At 43.4% G+C, this 17,539-nt stretch overlaps 1 protein-coding gene across 1 annotated transcript in view; it reads right to left on the bottom strand.

Moving 5' to 3' along the window:
• efnb1 (ephrin-B1) overlaps positions 1-17,539 on the bottom strand; it is a 60,541-nt gene that overhangs the window by 32,466 nt on the left and 10,536 nt on the right. Inside the window, exon 2 of the mRNA XM_020595568.1 lies at positions 3,706-3,983. Coding sequence (XP_020451224.1) covers positions 3,706-3,983 — 278 coding nt within the window. The remainder of the gene's footprint in view (positions 1-3,705; positions 3,984-17,539) is intronic.

Genomic DNA, 17,539 nt, shown 5'->3' with positions numbered 1-17,539 from the left:
AGATACAAACTCTGCAGCAGCACCCCCTCCACCAGCATTTCGGACACACTACACTGAAACAGCTTGCATTGCTGATATCCAGGACAGGGAGGATAAAAATGAATCCCAGCAGAGTACCAGACAGTGCAGCATTTTTTTTAATTGTTTTTATTTATTTTACAATTTAATTTTATATTATTTTATTATTTATAACAAGACATATTCAGAACCTTTAGTCCAATAAATACTACAAAGCAAAATTACTCATAAAGATGCAACATTGAAAATTAGGTACAAATACATGAGTATTATTGTAAAAATGTTTTCCTTTTTAGGTCTTTAATTTCCTAATCATTTTGCAGAAATTATTAATTATAGGGAAAAATTATTTTCCATGAAAGAAAAGCAATATTTAAATCAAAACAAATAATTGTCCATTATCATTGAACAGTTGAACTGTAGGTATCAATAGTCTGACATGTTAATAATGAGTAATCTGTTGTTTGTTAATAATTCATAAGATAAATTTGCCCATAATAAAACCATTTTAACTACTGACATGATCTATGTTCACCAGAAAATCTGAGTAAATTGGGAATTTAAAAAACAGATGAAGTAAACAAGACACTTGAGTTACAAATTAAATAGGACAAACTAATGACTGTTTAAAATTACACAGCTTTAGTTATACTCCTGTCAGTTGCTAGATCACAATTGGCCAGACAAAATCCAATCCTGGTTTTATGTAAGACAAATTGCATATGTTATGACAGGAGTGGCTGTGCACTGTAGGTACTGGAAATACCGGCTCCGCTGGTGGCCCACAGATGCACAAATACTGCCACTAACTTGATCAGTCCAGGAAGTCTTTCAACGTTTACTGCCACCAGTTAATTTGTAGCTACTGGACCCATGCTGAAAAATCCAATTTTCTTTCACGTGCAAAATGCAGCTACCTCTGGAGTGGTTATGGTTAGGGCTGTCATTACCCAATCTGTACTGCCTACCAAATTTGTTTTACACATGCACAAAGAAGCATTTTCAGCAGTGTGGTATCACCTTACTCAATCATCTTGCCCTAACCTTAACCAACCTGGAGGCAGATGCATTTTGAGAATGCCTAAAATGAACTGGGCTTCCTGGACAAATTGGGAAGCGACAGGGGCAAGAAAACTGGATGAGGCAATATGATGGTGCTGTAAATTGCTTCTTTGTGCAGGCATAAAACAATAGACAGAAGGTAGTACAGAATCTATACTCGGAGCAGAGCTGTCATCACTAGTGATATGGAATGCCACTTATTTCCTTTCCAATCCAATGCCAAGTAAAATTCAGGCTGGTATTGGTGATACCTACACCAATACTAATATTTTGTGCAACAAAATGAGGGAAAAGTGATGAGTTCAGACAAAAGAGACTGATGGAGGAGAGGAGATAGGCTATAAGGTGTATCTAGCCTATAAGGGCTTGTTGCTTTTATTAAAGTGCCCATGGTGTGCTTTTCTGTGTTTTCTGACTTATCTACAATGTTAAAATGAGGTGTACCTTTGTTGTTGTACTTATATGAAGCAACTCGATTTATACAAGTCTTGTAAACTCTCACTGGCCAGAAATTTTTCCAACTATGTAAAGTCTTGTGCAATAGTTATTCTCCTGGCTGTGCGCGTTCATGTGAGCTTGCCTGACATCGTTGTTTTATTGTACCTGGTTTAGCTAATGTGAATGGAGCAGCTTGAAACCTACAAGCAGCCAGCCATTGAAGCACCCTGGGGCGGTGAATGATCAGCTCATCAACGCAGGATTCCTCCAGAACACAGTACCTGTTTGTTTTGACTGCTTGAGACCAATGTGTCTATCGAATATGATGTGTTGTGGGCTGGTGAGTGGATTCTAACGATCCGTGATGTTATTGTTGGTGCAACACTATCTCTTCGCCTGTAATGCAAGGGATGTGTAGGGGAAGACGCAGCGACCACCGGTTTACAGACCTTGGAGCTACTTGAAAGGGAGTGATGTTTCCACTGCTCAGTGGGACTTGACAGTAAGTTTAAAAAAAACACAGATGTTACATGTCCATTAATGTGTTGTTTCTGTAGAGAAAACTGTTGTAAGGCTTGTAGAAGTTACTATGTCTGGATTATGCCAGTTAAAATATGGGGTTTCTTGATTACCCACTTTGTTTGAGTGTCACAAATCTCTTCTCATAGGTACATATACCGTTGTTTACCTATCTAAGGAGGAGAAATTCAAATCAGTTAATACTGTTGTGGTTCATGCTGTCCAACTCCATATTCTGGCTCGAACATGGCAGGAAGGATTTGAAGTATTGTCACTGGGGAAAACGTAGCTTATTTGTCAAAGTTTTTTATGTGTTGTTGTAGCTTCCTGACCAGCAACAGGAGTTGTGTGCGTTCATGAATTATCCTCTCATATTTAGGAGGAGGCTTTCCTTGTGATATCGGGTTTTAGAGCTCTGAAGTAAATACAGACTATTATGGGTGTAAAGCTAATCTAGGTATCCAAGAAATATGCATTTACCCCAAATTAGCCTACTTATTTTAAATAGCCACCTTTTAACATGGGAATCGATCATAGAACAGGAAACATTGGGATCGGAAGTAACGATATTTTAAGGATTGACCCGCACATTACTAGTCATCATTTCTGTGCTGATTTTGCTGGAAGCATGTTTAATTAGAGGAATGTGTTTCCTGGATGTTGTTAGCGCAGCTACAGCAGTGCTCTGTGCTGTCTGACACTCCTCTCCCAGCCTGCGTTAACCAAGCCTGAGACATCAGCTACACCGGGCAGCCGCCAGACAACTGCTCAGCAGAAACTTCATGCCAAACTTCAACAGTGACCACAGAAAGCTGCGCTGCCACAGGTGCACTCATTTTATAATACATGTGTAACTCCAGCTCATTAAGCAGCAAGGGAAACCAGGTACTACAGCAAAGCACAGCACATTTTCGGACAATCAGCCCCGCATGCCTGTCAATATGTTGATATATTTTTTGTTGATTTAATTATTAACAACAATTAATCAACAATCAGTTAATTACTGACATCCCTAGTGCATTGGGTAAAAGACTTTCCGAGTTATACTTGCACTTAAATGGAAGCAGACCCTGTCTCTATACAAGTATAAGTCGAACCAAATTACATGGTTCTTTTCAGAAAGCTACTATGAAATTATAAGAAACTGTTCATAAATGACAGACTCATTAGATGAAGGATTACCTCATTTTATGACATTACATCACAGCATTATTATTATTATTGCCGGTGTATTAACACGAAACCAGCATTTAAATGCTGAAGCTGGTTGATGTGTAACTAATGCTAGCTACAGTACAGTTATAAGTGTAGTAGTTTTCTGTGGGAAGTAGCAGATAATAATATAAATATAAAGCATCAAATAGAAATGAGAGTGGAACTGTTTTCCATAAACACATGCTCCAAATTTAAAAAGCATTGAGGATTCAGGCAAAGTTGCCAGTTTCAGTCCCTTAATAACAGGGAAAACTTCCACCATAAACATTTAATGCCGCTGTGCCATAAGAGAGGCACGGTGGTATTAAAACAGTTTTACTAGGAAACTCCCAGGCGTGACTGTGTGTAACTGAGTGTGAAGCAGAGATTGTTACTCTTATTGTTCAGCCAAGCTTTTCTGCTTAAATGAAGATTAAAATATAAACAAGTAATCATCTTTTATGGCAGACTTACAGGTGATGTAGTAGTTGGCGTTCCTCTTGAACTCCAGGCCCATGTAGTTTGGGCTGAACTCCTGGAATTTGATGGTGAATTTGATGTCCTTCTCGGGCTTGTTACAGTTAACCAGGATATTGGGATCAAGGACCGTACTGCAGCTTTCTGCATGCTCCCTCTTCACCAGGTACAGCTTGTAATACTCATAGTCTCTGCCCTGGTCTGCTTTGGGACAGATTATATCCAGCTTGTCCCCAATGTCTGGATAGATCACCAGGCCCTTTCCAGGCAGAAACCTGGGGCACAAGAAAAAAGAAGAATTGTTACTAACAAATAATAAAGGAAGTCTGGAAAAGCCGCCACATAATTCAACAACAGTTTACACAGTCTTAATACTTTGAGCTAAAGGAGTTATGGGTTTAGATTTGTCTGGCATGGGCTTTTAGGCAGAGTACAGTTAATTTGGACCCACAAAACACTACATGTAGCAGCTTGAGGTTGTTCGCTGTTAATCGACACAGCATTTCACACAAATCCTGTAAAGTTCCTCCTCATACTTGGATCTAAATCAAAGCATATCAATAGTCTGCAAAGAAGAAAACAAGATGGCCAAACACAAAATGGCTGCGGCAGAAATGGCTACAGATAGAATTACATCTTTTTTAAAAAGCCACAGATTCTTTTTCATACTTTTAAAATTACACATGAAATCGGTGCTTCAACATAATATCTGTGCTGCTTCTGCTTGAGAGGTCCAAGTTTCACAAAGAAAACAGAGCAGGGGTCAGACAGGGAGGATGAGACTTCCTGGTTCATCTTCCCTCTGCCATGATCATCTAGTAGAGGATTAAGATAATCCTTCTGCCTTACTGTAACTCTCCTCCTCACTCTTTGCTGCCATCTCAGTCAGATCAGCTCTTGTTCTCTTTTATTCACTAAAAGTGAGAAACAAGAGGAGACCCGGTATGTGTGTGTAAATGTGTGTGAAGACTGGGGGCAGGGGTACCCTGAGTACTTGCAGTGTGTTTGGGCAGTGGTTTGTATGTTTATGCACATCTGCATGTGTGTGCTAGCTGGTCAGCAAAGTGGGCTGAGGTTGCAGACTGATGGGGGGGTAGATGAGCTGAATCATTGTTCTGGACTTGTTTGAGGCTTAAAATGTCAACATGGCTGAGCTCTGCTGTCCCAGTTAGTCAAGCATTAACCCAGACAGCCGGACTGACCACGGGTGTGTGTGTGTATATGCATGTGTTTGTGTGTATGTTGTGGTCGCAGTAAGTGAGAGCAGCACCAAAGCTATCTGCTAGATCTGCCCATGCCAGCGGATTTAAGCAAGATTTAGTAGTGCGCGATGCATTTGTTGTTTTTTCTGATCCCTCACATTTTAACAAGACATCAGGGGCTGGGCCCCTCTCTGTCTCTGCTTTCTTTTTCTCTCAGAGTGCAATCTCACCTTATCTACAGAGCCTCATTTCATCATCACACACATCATTTCACCACTAAATAACCAACTCCTCAGACAGTCTTGGAGAAAGGAGGCCTGTGATGCCTCCTGAAAGAGACTGATAGAGGAGTGTGTGAGTGTAGAGGGGCTTATGATCGCTGTCATTCCTCCTCTGATGATAAACACTGGCAAACAGCCAGCCATGGTAAGAAATAAAGATTTAAAGAGTCCCACTGTGTGAAGATATACCCCCCATGAAAATGAACATGATTGGATTAAGGCCTTTTCAACATTCATAGACATTCTTCTTGGACAAGGGGCACTACCAAATAAAATGTTTAGTTCAAAAAGAGACACAACATGAATACTGCAATCTAGTCAGAGCCCTGTCCATCAGACCCCACCTTTTGGCTGAGTATCATGTCATGAAAGCATGTGCGGATAGGAGCTCTCGTGTGAGGATTGGAAGTGGGTGAGACATTATTTCCCCACTATTGTCAGATGCTCATGCGGGTGAGGGGAGGGGCTACACTGATTCAAGAGCTGATAAGAGAGAGAACATGGGGTATCCTTTGTCCTATACCTCTCTCAACAATTTGCTGTTTTCAGCAGCAAAACAACATGTGCTCATATGTTTGTGTGTGTGTATAAATGTACATATGTTTTCATGTACATGTGTGTGTGTGTGTGCATGCAAGCCATGCCTGGGTACACGTGCATGTGTCTATGAAGACACAGACACAATCGGTCTCTAATTGGATCTACAAGATGCATCAGTGAGGCATAAACAAGTTTCCATGGCAACATTAGGCTTAGTTTCTGACCACCCCTTCTCCGCCCCAACTTCTCTCTGTTCCTCCCTCTATCGCCCCAATCTCAGCCCCCTCCAGTTCTATTCCCCAATCTCATTCCCCCTCGCTTTATCCTTCCCTCTTATTCACCTCATTCCCTCATTTCGCTTTCTCTCATCCCCCCTCTCCGTCGCCTCCCTCACTCCCCCCTCTCTCTCTACACCCAGTCACACACACAAAAACACCTTCAGAAAAACAAGTGTGAACCCAGCAGAAAAGAGAAAGACCAGACAAACATCACAATTAGACCTTGATTTGTCTCACTCAACAAGCAAGTGTTTTTTATTTTCTGTATCTTTGTAGGGGAACTGTTGTTCAGTCTCAAACGTGTTAAAAATACTTAACTCTGACTCACAAAAAACAAAACAAAAAATAAAATATAATGAGCTTCCCACCCCACTTTTCAGTTTTACAACCATTTATTCCATTATCAAAGCGAGCCGCAACAATTTAGATGAATAATTAAGATTTCCAAAATCTTAATATCTTAATATCCCTGAAGGATTTAATCACAAGCCGGCCCCTGTCATTGATTCAATTTTCCGAGCAGGCCTCCTAGTTGGCGGTTAGATAGCTATCCTAAGTGAATTCTTTGCTTCTGTTTCCCAGCCTTTGTTAACTGTCTGCTATAATGAGGCTCTGGCTGCTGTGGAGGTCTGGAAGCGCTATCGCAGATGGGAAAGAAGCAACATAAAAGAAATAGGGCAGCAATTAGTGTTTAGCCCAGTTTAAAAGCTCTCCACTTGGCAAGCTGCAGCCCAGCTCCAGTCCAGGATGTGAAACTAAACTGGTGGGCTGGGACTTTGTCTCTCTGTTGGCTTAATCAGCGCCACTCCGGTGCTACACACAGCAACGCAACGGAGAGGAGGAGACGAGTGACTGAAGATTATTGTACTTTTGAGGAGGTCGAAAGGGAAAAAGGGGGGAAAGGGCGGTTGAATTGCATCTTTCATTCATGTTGTCTGGAGACTTTATAAGACCTGTTGATGTGAGAAGTCTGAGTGCACAGAGGAAGAGCCGTGCAGATACAAACGATGTTTCTGGGAAATGACCCCGAACATGAGAGAGCCTTTATTCCCCTCATGTCAAACGAGGTGGATCTGCCTGAACCAAACAAAACAAAGAGAATCATTTTCAAAACAACCAAATGAGGTTGGTTTTGTTTCATCTGGATGGCTCCACAGCAGGCTCAACCCTGTAAAGAGCTTATACAAACAGGCCTACGCTACAGCACAGCGGAGAGAGAACAGAAAACAACGAAGCAGAGGAGAAAAGAGGAGAGAGGAGAACCCCCTCCTCTTTCTTTTTACATTCCAATGGTGAATATGAGCACATGATCTCACATATGCTACTCCCCCCAACCACCACCACAACCTCCCCTTACACACACATGCACGGATGTGAGAGCACACAAAAGCACTGTGGGGTGCATCCTGGACATTCCCAGTTCAACTTCCCAGCCACCCCTATTCAAGCACCCTGCCCTCACCGACTTTCATATAAAACACCGCCTACATAAGGCCCACTCAAAGCCCCATACTGAGCCTCAAATCAGCCCTTCCCCCTTCCCATGTTCTCCACCCACGTCCAGTCAACTCAGGCCTCTGCCCCGGGCACTGCACTGGCAGGCTGCCTCGACCGCTGAATGAATGGACCCGAGGCACAGGAACTGTGAGAGAAAGAGGCAGAGACGGCTCATATTAACAGAATGGCATCAAATTGATTTGTTCCTCCCGAGCAGCAACGTGAACATGCCATACATATCAATTAAAATCAATTATTCTTTGCTACATATACAGGCCAATCCATCTCTACCAGGGGAACATGCAAACAACCAGGATGCAGATAGTACCTCTTTTTCTTGTCTTGTTTCTGCAGCCGAACTGTTTATCTTTCTTTCATTCTCTCATGCTCTGTAAAATGCACAAGCACCTGAGTAAAAACAAACACACATACACACACTGCACACACAATCATCGCCACAACAGGTACTCTATTCCCCTTGCTATCAGCGTGGTAATTATCACGCCAGGAAAAGTGTTCCCTCACCAATTATCTTTTCTCTTCTACATTATCCACAAAATCAGTGTGGCTGCATCCCCGCTGTTATTGCAGATGACACTTTCCATACGGCAGCCATATTTACAGCTGTTTTAATCAATATTCCATAGAGTTACAGAGTTCAGACAGATTTTATGTCTCCTCGTGTAACATTATAGTAATTAAATGACATCGCGAGGTCACACTTAAGTCTGTTAAGAACACAAAATGATGTTATGCAAATAGTAGATGAGCTCCTGTGCACTGTGTAATATACATAGCAGTGAGGCTTTAAAGCTTCTCTTGCCCAAGGCAGTCTTCGTTTTGTGTAATCATAGGCTGCAAACACATCCTGTTCTCATTCAAGTCAATCAATATTAAACAATTGTCTGCTAGCAGGAGCTGTTTCTGCCTTAAATCTCTTTCAGATCCATCAAGATAGAGCCACAAGCTCATTCAGCCTCACAATGGAAACATTCAAACAGCGGCTTCTGAAATGGCGTCGCTACTGATGTGTGGTTAAGATCCAGTGAGTGCTGTTGACACAGTACTTTCATATTTGGAAGAAAGGCGCATATCATCAAACTGTCAGTATGTTTGTGCTGAGTCTGAAAAATTCCTGATGTTGTCAAGCCACGTGAACTGTCTAAGAACTGCGCAAGCCCAGCAAACTGAGCAGTCCCTCTCTAGCATTTGAAGCAACACCGTGGGAAGGTGAGCTGGTCATAGGCCTGCGCCTGCAGCCGGCTGGTCAACCCGAGTGCTTGTATACATAATTAGCTGGCTTCACTCAGGATGTGCAGGGGCAGATGTTCTTAGGAAGGCCCAACTATAAACACATGCACATAAACACACGCCCCACAGTGTATACACACACCGATTTCCTCACGTCAAACATGGTAAACAAGTCGCTTCAATGCTAGCGCAGGCCACACACACACACACACACACACACACAGACACACGAACAAACACAAGGATCCTGAAATTAAGCAAAACAAGGCCCATCTGGCTCCAGAATTGTTTAGCAAAGCAGGAAGGATTTGACCCTTATTATAGAAAAGCAGGACAAACCCGCCAACGGGTAGTGGTATTGGATAAACTATAAACTCAGTCCAAGTTTCATTTAAACTCTAGTAGGCCAGACTTGGCAACAGTGACTTGCTGAAAAGCAGAAAGCTTGGTATTTTCCCTCCGGGCTGTCCCCATTAGAGGGACATAAATGAAGATGTCAGAGGCAAAAAAGACAGACGGAATATCCTGAATTCCACCCCGCAGAGAACCGCTTTTGTACGTGTGAACACAGACACCCTGTCTCTCTCACAGACACAGACTCACTAGCTTCAGTTAGTTCAGTCAACAGAGCAGAGCAAATCAGATTCAGCGTGACTCATAACAGTTGCACACAGGCGAGCTATAACACACACATGCACTAGCACAGCTGACACACACGTCTCACGTTCACCAAACAGGCTCAGTATGCTTGCCTTCGATCACTGTCACATGAGGGACTAGTATCACACCATCAGCGGCCGTAATGCGATAACAAGATGATGCCCAGATGGCCTCGCCACAAGGAGGACAGAAGTGGACGTTGTTACAAGACAAACAGGCTGAAGAGGACTGTTGAGCAAGAGGAGTGTCAAACGTCATTAAGGAGGAGAAAGAGCAGAATCTGTTTCTTCTTATGGCCCCCATGGTTTTTGTCACTGCTGAGCCCATCCCTCTCTAAGAGCAGGGGAGTTAAGCAAGCATGGGTGTATGCCGTTGTGATTGAGAGTCATCCACGCTATCACTGACAGCGAGAGAGGGCCCAGACTGTGGCTCTCTGCGTTTCCACTTATTCATCCCGGAGCTCAGGCGCTGAGCTCTTCCAGCTGGAGGGCTGGGGGGAGCGAGATGAGGAGAGGAAAGGAGAGGAGATTTGGCTTGGCTAGATGAGGGAGCTTGGGTCAGTTTCAGCCTGAGTTTAGCCCACATTCTGGGGCTGCTCTGTGACCCAAACACACAGAAGCCTCTTTCCTCCTCCCCTTGTTCCTTCCTTGGCCAAGACACAACACACATTCATACACACAGGAACACACACAAACATGCACACGCACACACACACACACACACACACACACACACAGCCAGCTGCCTCCCATCACTGAGGAGCAGCCACAGATGGGCTCTGCATGCTCCTTAAAGATCTCTCCACAGGCCTAGTCTCCAGTCACTGCCAAACCTGCCTGGCCTGTACCCACTGTATGTGTGACTCTGCGCAGATATACGTGTGTCCATACATGTCTGAGTGTGTGAGGGTGTGTGTAGTGTGCCAGACGCTCCAAATGTGCCAGAGTTGGGATGTGTGTGTGTGTGGCGGGGTGGGGTGGGCCGGTCATTCACAGTGAGAGGAATCCCTAAGGACCTAGAGCTGCAGAGTAGAGAGTCAAGAGCTGGACCAGGATGCAAGGTTGTAATCAGTGCAGAGCAGAGCAGGAGCGGAAAGAAAGCAGGAGAACCTCCCAGTAGAACAATAGCATCTCTCACACTCACTCATTTGTGTTTCACTCTCACTTGGGGGAGCAAAGAAAAAGCTAGAGAGAAAAAGAATCATAAGCATTATCAAACCCACGCAGCTTGCCTGGGGTTTAACAGGCGGCCATCTTCTGCTCTCTATCTCCAACCCCATCGATAAGCCCTTAGAAAGCGTCTCTCAGGGGGAAAAGCTGCCCTTTAATGTTGCTGCTCAATCAGCACATGCACAAACAGGCATGCACACACACAGCTACATGTTTTGCACTAGTTTTTTTAATTCAGTTTGGCTTTGACAGAGCCAGTCATGGTTAAATTCAGCTTTTAACAATGGTCCTTCTATCTCAGCATGGTTAAAAATCACTCGAGGGACTGCAGTTTTACACTGAAAAATGAAGCAAAGCAAAAGGCTCATTGATGAAAGCAGGCAACAGTTTGTAGCTGAAGTTAGCAAATTTTTCTAACTGGTGCTAGGAATGAGTGAGCTCGGTGACACACCAAGAGGAGGAGGAGGAGGCTAAGTTGCCTCGATCAGCGGTATTTTGGCATCATCGCATCTGGGAATCGGTGACTGATCAGTCATAAGACATCTCCCAGACGAACCTGACACCCATGACTAATGAGGTGTTTTTTTTCTTGAAGGACTGGTTTGATGTTGTGGGAAATATGTCTATTTGCTTTCGTCTTAAGAGTTAGGTGAGAAAACTGGCACCACACTCATATCTGTATGGTACGAAAGGAGCTGGAGGCAGCAGCTGGCGAGTTTAGCTTAGCATAAAGACTGGAAGCAGGGCAAAACAGCAAGTCTGGCTCCATACTGTGTTTTACAGAAAGTTATAATTTACTGATCATTGCAAGGATATTTACTTTTTACCTTCCCCCAATCTTCCATAGATCAGGTTGAACTGCTTCCTATTTGATTTTATAGGAACACTTTATGATTAAAAGGGAGATGAATCAATATTTTATGGGTCTGTATGTTGTTACCAGGTGTTAATATGACACAGTGACAGTAAATCTGGCATACTGGCGACAAACCAAAGCCTTCCTGAAAGAACAAAGGGAAGACAGGGTGCAAAGAAAGCAAATCAATCAGTTTCTGCCAGAACACGTCTGGCTTTGACAGCACGGTTCTAAACGTAAAAAAGTAAAAAATAGCACGCATCAAAGTTCAAAATACTTTCATTGTTCATCTGTCAGTGTGAAAGACAATTCCAAGTAACAAGGAGGGAAAATACTAACACGGTGTTTATCTTGCGTCCCCTACCCTCCTGACTCACTCTTTTTTTAACATATTCCTGCTATTGTGAGGAGATGGATAGTAGAGGAGTCCGGTAGGTGATACGTGTCTGGTACAAGTACAGTGTCGGCAATGGCAATAATTCAGTTACCAACAAACAGTGTCAGTTTTTTTTTTTTGTTTTTTTTTTGTGGCATTTCAATTGTTAGTGGTTAGTGGGTTTTCTTCTGCATTGTTCTTGAAACTGCTTCCCTGGGAAACTGGGAAAGTCAAACAGCTGACGAGATGTCACCTCATGAACTCTCTCCTCAGTTTCACACACTCACAAACGGCCATGTCGGCGATCTGACACACACTCTCCCTTCTCAACCATTCTCTTTTTCTCTGTACACACATAAACACACAATTCTAAGGATCTCTCATCAACTGCTTGTCAAGCTCAATGGCACACAGCACTGTCCAAACAAGCTGTGGGCTGCTGCTTCTCACATGCACTGACTGTTGCCTTTCAAGACCAGCGACTCTTGATCATATCATGTCAGACATGTGAGCCTCATGATGCTTGCTGGCCTTCTATCCGTTCACAAGTCACAGTATAAGCTTGCAGTAAATCTAAGGGATTTCCGTAAGAGTGTGAACACACGCCTCCTAACTTAGTTTTTCATTTACCTTGCGGCAATGAGAGCTTAACAGAAGATGTGTGTTGCAACAGAACTTAGCTGTAACAGTCATTTCCCGGTAGCAATACCTGTTCGCCGTGCATGCCCAAACCTGGGCCTCACAAATGCCTGTTGTGACTGGTCACACAGTGCTATATGGGGAGCATGTATGACCCGAGGAACGATCCTATGTTCGGACAAGAACTTATGCATGCATGAGCGCACACACACACACACACATACATTCTTGCATGTGCATGTACATTATATATACACCCACATTCTTTAAAAGCCAACAGTGGCGAAACAAGAGAAGATAGGCCTCTCGGTGTGCAGCTGACAGAGGGAATTACACGGTGAGCTAAAACACCCGCTTCCCATCTCACACAATAGCACTCGATGGCTTTCAGATGGATTTCACCGAATCTTGTACAAACAGTGAGTCAATATCAGGGTAATGGCTAATCATTGTGGAAGAACAATTCACAAGTGATTTGCAGGGAAAATGTATGTTTAGGGCACTTTGTGCCGCAGTCTGTCACCCAGCCATGACACGGGTGTGCTGCCAACAGGTTCCATTTGCAAGGCTTGACAACAGAACTGTGCACATATATCTGAATATTCCTAAACCCTTATTATGTGCAGTGACTTGATATTTTTCATCACAGACAGGTCTAAGAGGGAAAAAAAGAAATTCCACTAATGAAAATCTGATTATTCTGTCTCTAATGATTCAGGAAGCCATGAAATCAGTGACAAATTTGTGTTATGAGTGAAAGTACAAGACATTTTAATCCTTCAGCACTTTGCTTCTGATATTTATGCCTGTCGCCAGGGCTTTCATTATCATAAAGCATGTTTAATATTTCTCAGCTGTGTGAGAAGACTGCCACACTACAGATGATTGAGTGCACTAGATTTAGTGGCTCTTTCTGTCTTTCCTTCTCTTTCTCCAGTTGTGGCCATGTACTTCAAGACCTATACACATGACTGAGAGAGAGGGCAACAGAGAGAAGAAGAAGAGAGGGAAGGGTGAGGAGGCACTGTGCAAGCGCTGAGGACATGGTGCCAACCAGAGAGGCCCACCGTGCCTTAGTCCCATCTCTCCAGCTGAGGGCTTTGATTCGCCTGATTGTCTCCAATATTGAGAGACACACAATAAACACAACACTTGGCGGCCATTTGCAATTCTAATCAGCCCCCTCTCAAATGGCCTGGACAACCCAGCTACAGTCCTCTGGGATATCACTCATCTGACTGCAAAATAATGACACAATCATCACCATGGCTACGCTCCTATTGCATCCCATGAGCGGCAGTAGGGAGAGGATATTAATACACAGGAGTGCTCGGAGGACAAAATGAATTAGCCAGGAGATTAGCTGGATACCAGGTTAATGAATGTGCCATGCAGGCAACTTCTCCCGTCTGGCAATTGGGGAGCGTTCACATACACCCCCCTCACCCGAAAACCACAGTCAGCAAGTAGGCAAGCTAGCAGGTCCACACCTGCTTCTGCGGGGCATGCTGCAACAGGATTTCAATAAACCATATTCTTTCACCATGAAAACTCAGTGTGTAAACTTGGGTTGATTGTTTCTGGATAAGGGAGCAAGCTGCAAACTGCAGCGCTATCTGACTTTAACATGTAATAAACAAGCTTGCGGTCTGATATGATGGTTATCTATCATCATAAAACTGTTGAACTTAGGTATGCAGTTTGTTTGCGGATGTTAAGAATCATAAATCAATGCAATTTAAGAAGTTTCAGATAAGATAAAAGATCAGGGAGTCTTTGTTTTTAACAAACTGTCCCAAAATCATACATCTGTGACTTATAAAAGCCCATCTGTTGGCTTTTCCGATGCTGTTTTCATTGACTTGACAACATGATGGTAATAGATCCTTGCAGATAAATGAGAGCAAAGTGACATGCAATCATCCACATTTTAGTAGCCTTGATATATTTGCTTTAACAGTCACCCGGAAGATGAGAAACTCAAATTTATTTCAGCAAAATAACAGGCACATCTTATGAAGCTGGTTATTTGACTTGCAAATCAATCAGATGATTCATAACGCCACCCGTGCTCGCCTGCCCTCGTTTTCCAGCGAGCATGAGATCACGCTGCACGCGTACGTCCAATTGTGTATGTGACGACGCTTGCACGGGCATGTGAATGACAGCCTGTCAGTGAAAGAGATGTCATTACCTGGTTGATGTCTGTGTGAGCTGTGACCGGGGGCAGGTCACATCACTAGTAGTGAGCTGACATTCTGCAGACAGGAAACATTACTTTCCGATTTCCCTCTGGAGGGGAAACACTCTTGTCACAATCTGCAATGCCACTGATCAACCTCATTTAGAGGTTATTCCAATATGCACAATAGAAAAACGCGTGTGCAGAGCCCTCACAGCAATAGCATGGGAGATGGTTATCTCAAAATAGGTTTTTACAGGAGCTGTTTCTTTAAAACAAACACCAAGGGGGATTTTTTTTTTTTACTTTGTTCGCAAGGCCTTGAGGAGAGGAGTTTTACTAAACCTCTCCCCTCCCTGTCCTTAGCCTTTGACTTTTTCTGTGTAACAACAATACAGGGGTTTTAGTTCAGTGTCCTGAAGTCGATCTGTTAGGACGCTGATAAGAGAAGCTGATGGATAGGTTTAATCAGCCAAGCCCAGGGATCAAGAGCACAGGAGAGATCAATCAAATGCTGTGTGGTTTATAAAAGAACCAGCCTTTATCGGTGTCACTGGGGTCTCTGCCTGCTCTTTTTTCCCTGAGTAAAGAAACCAATGTTAGCAATATGAACTAAACACAAAAGTATCTTGGGTAACTGTGTTGAGAAATGTTTTAATTCATGCAACTAAAAAGATTAAGCCAAATAAAGTGGAAAATGTGCAGTAGAAATGAAAAAGGCACATCTGTAATAACTATATCAAAACGATTATACTCCTCTGGCAACTCTCTGGCAAAGCATAAAGCCAAATGTCTCTAGTCTCCAACATATTAAATACCTCCACACATAAATTGAAATAAAAGTCCAACTAAACCCCTTCTGAAACATTAAAATGTTCCTGAAACTAAACCCCAAATTTGAAATCAAAAAGCAACACAACAAAAAGACAAAAAAAAAAAAAAGCTGAAAACTATCTCCACCAAACAAACAATAGATCTCCACATATGAAAGCAGCAGGCGCTGTAACTAGGACGCGCTGCTTTTAATACACAGCTGCCTTCCGTCTTAAAAACAGCTTCTTATCACAGAATTTGAGTGACAAGTCTATTCTCTGCTTTCAATCTCAGCTCATGATTATAAAAGACCGCTACACGTCCCATCCAATCCAAGACAAATTAGTTGCTCTTTCTTTCCTCCCTTGGATGGGAGATCTTATCCAGGCGGACATGTTTAAGTTGTCAGTGGGTTTCTAAAACCCATATTGAACAGCATATTGACTGATGCAATCACGGAGACACACATCATTAGGCTCATTAACAGCGAATGTAAAAGGGGAGGACGGTCTAACTGGTGCAGCAGGAGTCTGTGTCTCCTCTGATAACACTTGTTTTTAACAAGCACAGCGCGGGCAAGATGCAGGCTGTCGGTATTAAAATGTGTGTGATGTGTGTGCTAATAAATAGCTTGTTTGACATGATGCTATTCTCATTCACACAATTTGCTCGGTGATAACCGGGCGGATTGTGGCCTCGTAAAGAAGCTCCATGTGTTGTTTTAGGAAGCCATTACAAACCGGGCTGTCTCCATTACAAGGGCTATCTGATCATTATTACCGCCATCTGTAACGCACTCAAACCTTAATCTGCACAAGCCAACCACAGCTAACTCCTTAGCTGGTGCACACACACACACACACACACACACACACTACCTTCAGCTGTGATATACTATGCATGCGTGTGCATCCAAACATGACACAGCAGCTGTTCCCTCGTCACACTGTGGCTTTCGGGTCAGCACGTTTTAGTCCGGTGTAGATGAGTAGAGTGCCACAATTGTGTTGAAGCCACCGACTTGCAAGTCTCAACACCCGTGCAAAGCAATCTCCCAGGCAGAACTGCCCGCATCCTTCAAAGGCTCATCACAGGGCGCACATCTAATGCAGAGAGAAGGCCAGTTAAAGCCTCAGTCAGACATGCAGCTTTGAAGCAACTGCTCCAGACCCTGCAAACAGAGCCAAATCATTTCCCTTCCCTCTACCATTTCATTGTGTAAAAGTGCACCAGGCGGCTCTATTGGGTGGCCGCATGTGGGGCGCCATCAAGGATCACACCACTCCATTCCAGAGCAGGGCCACTACAGGAAATGAGGCTCTCCTGGATGCACATGGACTTCTCAACAATAAATATATTCATGCATTCAAGTATATTTTAAATAAGAATTTGACTCAGCCTGCACTTTGAGATTCTTGACATGTGCAAGGTGCTAGAATCAGAAGTGTATAAAAAAATCACAAAATGCAGCAAACAGAGGTACTAAAAGCAGCAACATAGGCCTGAGCCCAGCGCAGAAAAGGCTCACAGAGATTTGTCTGCAAAGAAAAGCTTTCATCTCAGAAACAGGAGAGAGGAGTGATGTGGTGGAGGTTCGGGCTGTCATGTTTCACAGTGGGAGACTTGAGAGACAGATGAGGAGAACAGCTAAAAGTAAGTTTTCAGTGCAGGAGGAAAAGGGAAGATGAGACAGCAGAGCATGAAACAGTGTGGCACATTAAGATTACTGAGTTAAAATCACAGTGTGAAATATAATATTATGAGGAAAAACTACCACAGTTTCTCATTAAATCAAATCAACGCGATGCCTTTGGTCTTACTGTCTGCATAGTTCATAAAGCGAGCGGAGAGGTTTAGGATATTGTGTTTGCTTTAGCAGACCTTCACTCCTATTTCCAATATCGGAGAGATGAGAGGCTTCCATGGCCAGGCACATCATGGGGGAGAATAAACACACATCTAATGGGAAACATGTGTGTGGGAGATGAAACAGCCTCTCTCATATGAATAGGATGAAATATAGACCTGCGTCCCGCCGCGCTCCAATCACAGCCATAAGAACTCGGCGTGGAGGGGAAACGGCAGGA

Source organism: Monopterus albus, unplaced genomic scaffold (assembly GCF_001952655.1).
Source record: "Monopterus albus unplaced genomic scaffold, M_albus_1.0 scaffold27.1, whole genome shotgun sequence".
Taxonomy (NCBI): Eukaryota; Metazoa; Chordata; class Actinopteri; order Synbranchiformes; family Synbranchidae; genus Monopterus; species Monopterus albus.
This window is presented reverse-complemented; position numbering and strand designations above follow the sequence as displayed.